The sequence below is a fragment of the Trichomonas vaginalis genome, assembly GCF_026262505.1.
Source record: "Trichomonas vaginalis G3 chromosome Unknown ctg_114, whole genome shotgun sequence".
Classification (NCBI taxonomy): Eukaryota; Parabasalia; order Trichomonadida; family Trichomonadidae; genus Trichomonas; species Trichomonas vaginalis.
The window spans coordinates 27,578-38,072 of NW_026529201.1; the positions used below are offsets into that span (position 1 = coordinate 27,578).

At 34.1% G+C, this 10,495-nt stretch overlaps 3 pseudogenes across 3 annotated transcripts, besides 2 other annotated features; all 3 read right to left on the minus strand.

The window, feature by feature from the left end:
* Positions 1-10,495: part of a mobile genetic element that runs on past both edges of the window.
* Positions 1-10,495: part of a mobile genetic element that runs on past both edges of the window.
* On the minus strand, positions 753-1,387 carry TVAGG3_1074630 (annotated as a pseudogene). Its single transcript has one exon. A coding segment is annotated over exon 1 (635 nt).
* Positions 5,031-6,030, minus strand: TVAGG3_1074640 (annotated as a pseudogene). The gene has a single exon. A coding segment is annotated over exon 1 (1,000 nt).
* TVAGG3_1074650 lies at positions 6,245-7,182 on the minus strand (annotated as a pseudogene). Its single transcript has one exon. A coding segment is annotated over exon 1 (938 nt).

The following is a 10,495-nucleotide window of genomic DNA, read 5'->3' on the forward strand; positions in this document are numbered from 1 at the left end:
AGACTCTTCAAAGCATCTGAGTTCAAAACTTTTGTTGTATCTATACTTTGAAGTTCGTTACATACTATAAGTTTCATATTCTCTATTGAAGAGTTAAATTTACCGCAGATGTTTTCTAAGTTTGTCATATTCGGATTCGAATAACCTTCTAACAGTTTGCACAAAATATCTGTAAAGAAAGTGTTCTTACCTGTTCCTTGTTTTCCAATTATAATGAGAGCAGTTTCATTTTTAGCACTTGGATGTTGTAAGATGTTTGCAAACCAACATAAGATATACTCATAGACTTTTCGTTTCCATTGCATATAATTTCTTTGACATGGTCTAACCAAGCTTCTATAATATTTCTTTCCATTCTACTTGTTCATATTTATATCCAGTGAAGATAGAATAGAAGTTTGGAGAAGGTGTATAAAACTTTATACCACGAACTGAAAAATCTTCAACTTTGACAATAAGATATCCCAAGCATCTAACATCTTCATGCCAACTTGTACGACTTTTATTTTCTTAAGTTTCTGTTACATTCTTGTTCTGAAACTATTGTCGCTTTAGGTTTGTTAAAGACTACATCCCATTCTTTCATAACATAACATTCTGGGGCAGAGTCGACATAAATGACTAAACGTTTCAAATTCTCGACTGCTTTGTTATAGTCTCGAAATGGACACATATTTCTGAATGTTTGGAAGTCATAAAAATCTGAAACATCTATTCTGTACATTTTTATAAAAAAAAAAAAAATATTTTTTTTATTCTTGAGCTATTTGTTGTTCTTGAGCTATTTGTTGCATTTGTTGTTCTTGAGCTATTTGTTGTTGAAGTTGTTCTTGTAATACAATACTTTCACCAGTTGCATCTTCCAATTCGAAACTTTCTGCCGTCATTGACAAATACATAGGACATAAAAGTTTTACAGGAACAAAGTTTGCGTCAACTAAGGTTAAGTTTATGTTTGCTAAAGTGTTTGAGTTTACTAAAGCTGAAAACTCTGCATTCGAATGAACAATAGGCAAACCAGCAGAGAATGTGTTATTTATACGCATAAGTATCTTTTGGTCATAGTAGTTTCTGTCGACATTCGAATAACACTTTGAACCTAAGTTTGAAACAATATATAAAATAGGTGTACTTAAAGTCAATGGAACAGACATTCCTTGTATGACACCTTTTCCTGTTATAGGAAACTGTTGGTAGTAAAAACCAGATATAAGTTTTGTATTATAGCTCATATTGTTTATAGTAAACTCAGTCGGACATCCAAACATAATGAAACCTGCTCTAGTTGCAGCACATGTTACACCCGTACTTAAAGTATTAAATAAGTCAACAAAACCTGTTGGTGGTATATCTGAGTAAGTATCTTCAAAGGAGTATTTTTTACCATTCACAACAATAAAATCTTCTGGTGTCAAAAGAGCAAAACAAGCTTTAGTCGTCATTGTGTTTAAGGTTAGTTTACAATATCGTCCTTGAGGACTTTGTAAGTTTGTTGTTATAGAATTATATGACTCAGGGTTTTTAGTCGTAATAGTATAAACCATTATGTCTTCTGCCATTTACATATATTTAAAAGTTTTTCTGAAAGTGGAGAAGAACTTCATCTAAACTTTCACATGGCGTTTCTTGAAGTTCTCTGTCTAAGAAGTTCAAATATTTTGTAAAGACATAGAACTTTCCTTTGTCTACACGAACAAACAAAACAGGGTCTTTCATATCGTTCAAAAGTGTGTAAAGTCCTTTACATGAAATAAAGTCTATATTATTTTTCTTCAAACATCTTTCAAGAAGTTTTGACATTTTTACTTAGCAAATAAATTTTAATGAAATGTTGTGGTCGTCAAATATTTTATAACGTCTGGGAAACTATATTTTAAGTTCAACGTTTCACCTCCTTTCATAACGTATATCTTGTCAATGACATTATATGAAACACCACAGCAACTAACGTCAGGTTCTATTTCTTTGATGTTTATATCGTCTGCCTCTGTCAAAAGTTTCAATAGTTCTTTCAAAACTTCATGAGGTGCAATGACATATGAGTTCACTTTTACAGGGTTGTGTTCGACCAAGTTTAACATTATACTAAAGCTTGACAAATCTTCTCCTGAGTTTGAAGTTTGTCTTTCAGTTGTTGGTAGTCGTTTCGAATATCTGCAACAGAACTTAAGTCTCTGCTAACTTCAGGGTATGTTGGTTGTTCTTTTACAGGAACTATTGTTATACCATCTTGGTCTTCGTATGGTTTCCCCATTTCAACATCTCTTTCTTTGACATTGACAATAACACTTTGACTGTTTGTTTGAGTTGGTGAATTTAACTTCACATCTGCCACCGCCATTAAACCTTTTGAAACACTTACGCTTCTATTTTTCGGAAATGACATTTTACTTAGAATAAAAAGATGGACGTATTCGAGTATCTCTTCGAATTGAAGCAGAACAAAGTTTACACACACAAACAATACAAATACATTGACAGAATAGTTCTTTATACAAACAATGGTAAATGTTATAGAATAGCAGTCTTTGCTGAACCAAAATATTTTCATAAAGCAAAGAAAGTTGGTATAACCGAAATGGTGAAAGTTCTTGAAGCAGACAAAAATATAACAACAAAACTGACCGATATTTCTAAAGGAAAGTTTATAATACAATATTATGTCAAAACTGGCGTACTGTCAATATTTGACGGAGAGAAGTCAGTTCAAGAACAACTTACTGACCTGCTGCCAAAATCTGCTCGATGGAAGCTGTCGTTATGCCAATCTGAGGAGCCCCAGCAGGTTTCATCGAACGAATCTTCAAAAGAGCATCTTCCGTGAAAAGTGCTATTGGTTTTGTAAACTTCTTTGCTTTCAATTCATCTGGACCGTCTCTGTCACCAGTATATTGTATTTGAACTGTACCAACAGTTGAAATACCACCCATAAAGTCTTCTGAGTCAGCAAATGGAATGCCAAGCCAAAAGTTTGAACGGTCTCCATTTGTATATTGAGTTTTTTGACTTCCTGTATGGTCCATACTTTCACATATGGCATAATAGAACTTTGCATTTCAGGGTTAATGGTTGTTGTGAAGTTGTTGTTAAAGTTCATAGCATCTAATGTCAAGTTGTATGACCTCATATCCTCAACTGTAGAATATTCTTCTCTTGGATAATATTTGCCATCTATGTTTATATGATATTTAATACCGGGGTTGTAGAAACAAGAATAGTCATTTATAGTTCGTCTGAACAGTACAAACATAGTATCTGCATGTTTCATTGCAGTTGTTAAGGCAATATCTGTTCTTGCACCTGGGTCAGCACTTTGGTTTCCAACTTCACCTGCAAAGTCTTTGACAGATATTTGGTGTATAGGGAACATAAGTGGAACTGCAATATATTTGGCAGCTAAAGCATTTGAAATATCTGGGTCCAACATATAGACTGCAAGTCTGCTTTCTATTCTCTTGCATTCAAATTTTTCGCATGTGAACTTAACTGGGTCCCAAGCAGTTCCAGCAGCATTGAAATAATAGTTTACTTCAGTGTTGAGGTTTGAGAAACCAAAGTCTAAGTCAACTTTGTCTTTGCAAAATTCGGCGAATGACGTTTTATTTGTTCCCTCTACGTCTGTAATAGTGAATGGGTCTTGTGTTGGTGCAATGACTAAGTTATTTTTGCTTGGAGTAAGTTCAATAGAAATTTTTCCTGCCCAGTTTGGCAAGTATCTTAAAAACCTGAAGATGAGGAAAGATGACAAAGGAACTCTAAGTTTCAGTTTTACTTTGGTTACTGCTGCTGCAGTTTGTCCAGAAAGGTTAACATAAACTCCTGGAACGTTAGGGTCAAGTCTTCTTATTTTCTCAATGGTGGCATACTGGTCTGTTTGTTCTCTAGCTTGTGGTTGTACTGAGTTTCTCAAAGCGAACCATTCATAGTTTGCCCATGTTACTGTTTGAACTAAGTCAGAGTTAGAATATATCTTATATCCCATAAAAACTTCTGGAGCATATTGGTATCCGACATAGAAAATTCCATTGCAACCTTTCTTGTCAGACAACTTGGCAGAAGGTTTTATTTCAATGTCTTGTTCCACGTATAAGAATGAGTTGTCAATAGAAATAATGTGAAACCTGTCGCAAGCAATATCTACTGTTGTTGAAGAACCTTCTCCAAACTCACCTACATTTCCATAAGAAACAGCAGTTGTATATTCGTAAGTTCCAGGAACTATTTCTGACCTTCTAATGGCATTGTCGCATTCGTTATACCATTCGGAAACATTTCCATTCATAGCATCCAAAACTGTTGGCGTTATATTCTGAGCGGCGTACATTTCATATGGGTAAAAATATAGAATAGTTGGATTTATATGTCATAATAGAACCCACGTGGACCAAGCTTTACTTTCTTCCTGGCTGAGTTTTTAACTCTTCTTTTTCCTTCATTGCCACTACTTTCACTAGATGAAGTTACTTCTTCACTACTTTCACTTTGTTCTACTCTTCTCTTCTTCTTTGGTGTCGCTTTTGGTAACTTGCCCTCTGCTTCAAGTTGTTGCATCTTTGCCTCATGTTCACCTAGTATGTTGTAAATTTCCCATGTCCTTTTTGCCTTTGGGCTCTGGTCGCCCATCTCAGGTAACCTATATCCTAGAAAGATTTTGTCATAGTTTGTATTTGAGTCTTCGCGTATTGTTTGCATGACTCTTTCCTGAGTTTCCGGTTCAAGCTCTTCAAACAGAGCTTGTCCATATGGAATAAGCTCGTTTCCAAATATATGTTTTTGTAGCCATTCTGGTTTTCTTTCCATGTTACCAATAATATCTTTTGTGAATGGAAAAGCTTTTACCCAATGTTTCAGTCTTGCGTCATTTATTTCTGTAGTTGGTTTTATTTTGTCAAGGAACATGTTTTTCAATACTAACATTTCATTTGGTACTGTCCATTTGAGTTTACTTAAATATTCATCCCTTCTCGGTTCATTGTCTGCAAAGTAAGTTTTTATGACATTTTGTAAACTTTCGTTTGCAAGGTCATGTACAATAGGTTCTCTTCCTTCTCTATCCCTAACTTTCTTTCTAAACTCTTCACCAAATATACCATCTTTATGGTTCTGTGTAGTTCTTTGAGATAAATGTTCTAGAACGTCAGGTGTTATATTTCCATCAGCCATGTTCATTTCATACTGGTCCAAAATATCTGCATGTTTCATATCTTTCAATGGCATTAAAGCCGCGCTGAAAATACCAGCTATATCTGGTTCACCATTCACTTCCATTGCGTCTACAACTTCTTGGAATTGTGGTTGTAAGTTTATGAACCACCTATCCGGGTTAGCTTTATGACCCCATCTCATTGTAGTTCCATAGTCTGCAGAAACAAAAGTAGGTTTGTTTCCATATTGGTTAGGTTCTGAATGAACTTTAAACAATGTTTCATTTCTATATGTTTTGTTGAAATTTAACCTTTTATTTTCACCGAGTTCAGCCAAAGATTGAACGTTATATGGTCGTAAGTAAAAAGGGTTATTGTATTTGCGTACATTTTCTTTCAGTACTTCCATTCTATGCTGAATATTTTCATCTGGTGTTGGAGTCTTTTGTATGTCGGCAAACATTTTTCGATATTCTTCTACTATGTCAGCCGAATTTTTCTTAGACTCTTGGAAAGATTCCATATTCACCTCATACTCTTGTTGAGGGTCAAGATTTTTCGGCTGTTCCAAATCTTCATCTAGTTCTGTGAAGTTAGTTTCCAAAGGAGGGACTTGTTCGTTTCCTTCAGGCTCTTCTAGCTGTTGTTGCTGAACTATTTCTTCCATGTCTGGTTGTATCTGAACTTCTTCCTGTGGAGTTTCTTGTACCTCATCTGCTGGCATTTCATATATTCCGAGACCGTTTTTAACAAGTTCCCTATCTAAGTCATCCGGACTCATAAACCTTTCTTCTTTCGTTCCGTCTCTATTTTTTACGCGTTTCATGAAGAGAGTTGAATTGTCATTTAGCTCTGACACCAAATATCTCGGAGTAAATTCAGTCATGTCATGTATTGGATGATATGCTATTAAATCATATCCCTTAGCGAGCTTGTATTTTCCAGGTTTGAAATTATATCCCATTTGGTGCTGAGCCATAAAGCTAAATAGGTTCGGGTCAGTATTTCCTTCCTTGAACTTTCTAATAGCTTCTTTATATCTGTCACTAAAGTCAAGAGTAGCTGGGTAACCATAGTCTTCTTTAAGCATTTTTAAGAAATCTTGGTTTCCTTGTTCTCTACTTCTTTTATGTCCTTGCTCTGTTTGTGGTTGTTGTTGTGCAGGGTTTTGAACTGTTGGTTGCTGTGCTGGTTTGTGGAGGTGGTTGTTGTGCTGGTTGTTGTTGTTGTGCTGGTTGTTGTTGTTGTGCTGGATTTTGAACTGTTGGTTGTTGTGCTGGATTTTGAACTGTTGGTTGTTGTGTTGGTTTTGGTGCATGCCTGTGTCTGTGTCCATGTGACGATGTAAATGTTTTAGGTAGTCCTGGTGCAGGTGCTTCTCTTGGAGGGTTTGGTGGTATATAAGTTCCACTAGCTAGTATATAAGTTCCACCAGCTGGTATATAAGTTCCACCAGCTGGCACATATGTTCCATCTGCAGCATAATGTCCTACCTGACTTTTCGTTCTTAAGAAAGCATTTACTAGGTCTGTTTTGGTCTGTTGTAACTCTTTTTCTTGACTTTCCACAACAGTTGCTCTAACGGCGTCATAGGCACTTTGAACTGCCTGTCTCGTTGCTGCATCTGTTATTTTCGTCATATTTTGTGCTACTTCTCTTAACTCTTTGTCGAAACCTTCAGACTTCAGTTTCTTTCCAGATGAGAAGTCGTTCACTTGTTTCACCTTACTATGAAGAGCTTCGAAGGCGTTCTTAAAGTCAGCATTTGTTAAAGCTTCATTTGAACTGTCTTCATCCGCTTGTATTTTTGTCCTTATTGACCCTATAAGCTGGGCTGCTTTAGCGTTGGCTTGGGCATCTAACCAGTCATTGTTAGCTTTTATATATTCTGCGCTTTTCATTGCCTTTTGCATGGCTGCGTCGTTATTTTACTTTCTTGTGCTAAGTTTTCATACTGTACGGTTTGGTTTTGCAACTGTAAAAGTTTTTCTGCCTTTACATTTGCTTCAACTTCTTTTTTATACTCATCGCTATCCATATATGTCTTCAGGGCTTTTTGTTTTATCTCTTCATCTTTCAGTACTTTATATTGAGTAGTATGGTTTTTCAAATTTACAACATCTTGTTCCATTTTTGCTACTTCTGCTGCTTTTTCTGACACTTTTTTCGCATATTCCTCTGTACTTAGTTCTTTCAGTTGTTCTTCTTTCTTCTTTTTCTCTACGTTTAACTCATTGAGTTTCTTTGTGTGTCTGTCATATTCTAGTTTCTTTTCGTTTTCACTTATTTGCTTCTGTATGTCTATGTTTGACTTTTTGACATCTGCTATTTGATTTTTGAGTGAACTCAAATTCATTTGACTTTGAGGGTTATAGGCTGTTCCGTCTGCAGCTCCACCATAGCCTGCCATTTTCGCTAAAAGTGCCGCTCTTAAACCTCCACTCTGTGCACCAAAAACTCGGTTTAAAAGCATAGGATTGCTTGACATTTGTTGCAACATAGTGGGGTCATTCAGCATTTGTTGTTGCAACTGTTGTTGTGGTGTCAGTTTTACTATTGGATGTTTCAATGCTCTCTTCCTCTTACGTATATTCTTACGTAGCTTACGTGGCATTTTAAGTGAAGTTAAAAAGCGGTTTTTGACAGATGTTTATATGACACTTTCTCCGGTTATAGGACCTCTCTCATATTCTATCTTGTCATATCTAAACTCATAGTCATGTATGTCCTCTAACCATCTCATAACGGTTTCCAAACCACTTTATCGGATGTAAAGTAAAAGCATGGATGGTTATGTAAAACGTCTAAAGTTTCTAAAGAGTCTCTCAAAGTATACTTCCTTGGAACGCCCGTAACTTTTCCTGTAGCGACGATAGACCCTTACTTGTCCGGACAAAGTTATACTATTTTGAGTGCTCTACAAAAAAAGTCAACGACGACGACTCTCAAAAATTTTTATGGGCTAGAAGGGGCGCAGCCCCTGGTAGCCCCCAGTACCCAAAAAACTTCATTTATACTAAACATCTTCAGGGCTAGAGGGCACGAAGTGCCTGGAGGCCCCACTACCTTTTTTTTTTTTTTTTTTTTTTTGAGACAACCATAAAAAACCATATGTTGTATTTTTTTAATTTGATTGATTTTTTTTTACTATTTCATTAATCTTTTATGAATTAATTATTTTTAAATATGTGCTATTAAAATTTCAAATTTTGACTAATATATCTAAGTTATCTGAACGAAACATTTAGAAAATATCATACTTACATTGAAATAGCAAGTAGAGCATATTAATAGCAAGTTTCTTGGCTTTATATCTATCATCTATTGTTGTTTGATCAAACAAAATTCACTCTATTATATGGTGGAGAGAGGGTCAAAGTTGCTATTTGTCACTTTTCCACAAGAATATAATGGGGAAAAAGTTATCATATAGTTGATCTCATTCACTGAGGTGAGAGATGCATGTAGTGTAATGTGATAAACAGTGGGACTGCTGCTCTAAGTCCTAGGTTCGAGACACATTGGCTTCATTTTTCTCTTTTTTATTGACGTAAACTATTCAATTTTTGTGTTCTCCATTCAAATTTCAGAATTTTTTTTGCAGATTTCACGCTACATTCGAAGTTACCTTTGTAACAACCACCACTGCCTACGAAAGACGAAAGTGTGTCACGATTTCACCGGAAATCCGACGGTTGTTTAAGAGTAAGCACTTTTGGCCCTACTCATTATATGGTGTCATTAATTAAAACAATTTTTAATAGTTATTTATTTAGTGCGAATAAGTGCAAACTCATAAATGAATAACTTAATAGTAGAAATGAATTATCTGATATAAATCTCACATTTTGTCCATCAGAAATACTTTAATTGCATACGCATAACTATTAGTAATACGTCTGGAGTGTCAATTAATAACAATCCCACAACAAGTAAAATTCAGATTTTTATTAAACTTATTTTTTCCTAAAAGTTTTCTCAAATTACTATATATACATATGTGGATAAAATATATAGTAATATTGTAAAAAATTAGATAATTTTTTTTATTTGAGAACCTCTCAAAAGTTCATTCAATTTATCAATTGTTTCAGTTTGATGTATATTCATTTCTGGAGCCTAAAACTTTAGCAATCATGACAATATCATATTTAAATATTTTAATAATGGCTGTAATTTTTAGTATTATTATTTTATTTTCAGTAGTATATGTTGACGGGTTGTGTGACTTTTTTTGTAAACGTAAGAATTCATACGATATTGAACGATTTTGTATCATTTTTTTTAACATATGAAGTAAAAAATGTATGATTCTTACGGTTTTTATTCTTACGTTTTTGAATAAATCATTAAAAAAATGTATGATTCTTACGGTTTTTTATTCTTACGTTTTTTATTCTTACGTTTTTGAATTCATACATAAAAGAAGCTATATATATAGATGATGTCAGGTTATTCAATAATGAATTATTTTTGAAGAACTGAAGGGGTCACCAGGTCACCAGGTCACCAGGTCATTTAACTTCTCTGAAAAAATGAGACAACATGACATTTTGACAAACAACATAGGAGGATGGCAATAATGAATTATTTTTGAAGAACTGATTGGAATCAATGGAGTCATGAATGAGTAAAATAAACTTTAAAAATAAATTGAAACTAATGATTATTTGAATTTATGAAATCAATTATCTGATTTATTCTTTCTTCAATCTCTTCTATTCTTTTTGTTAAATCATCAATTTCATTAATGAGGTGATTCTTGATTGAGGAAATAGATTTCAAACTAACACCCCTTTTATTTTTGAAATTTTGAATCCATCAACTTTAAACATTTTATTCAATTACATGTTGTCAATTCTTCAAATAATTTTTTATTATTAGCATAATAGTCATTAAATTCTTCAACAGATGAAAAAATTTTTATTTCAGTAATTGGTTTAACAAGTTTTTTTTTGTTGAACATTTTCACTTTCATTTATTTCTTCCTCCTCTGTTCCATTTATTTTTAAAATCGGTTTCATTTATCATTAAATAAAATTTAGAATATAAGTGATGAAATATATTTTTTAATTAATGTTAAATCAGAAATGGCGGCAGGATTCTTTAAAAAATTATGGGATGGAATTAAGAAAGCTGCAGGTTTGGGTTTATAAAAAGGTTATTAAACCTGTTGCAAACTTTTTGGCACCAGTAGCGAAAACGGCAGGAACTATCATAGGTGAGTATTAGGTACTAAAGCAGGTAATCCAGCGATGGGAGCACAAGCAGGTAACGCAATTGGTGGAATTGCTGAAGGAATACTTAATAAAATAGGAGGTAAATAGTGGAAAAATAAATAAATATTATTT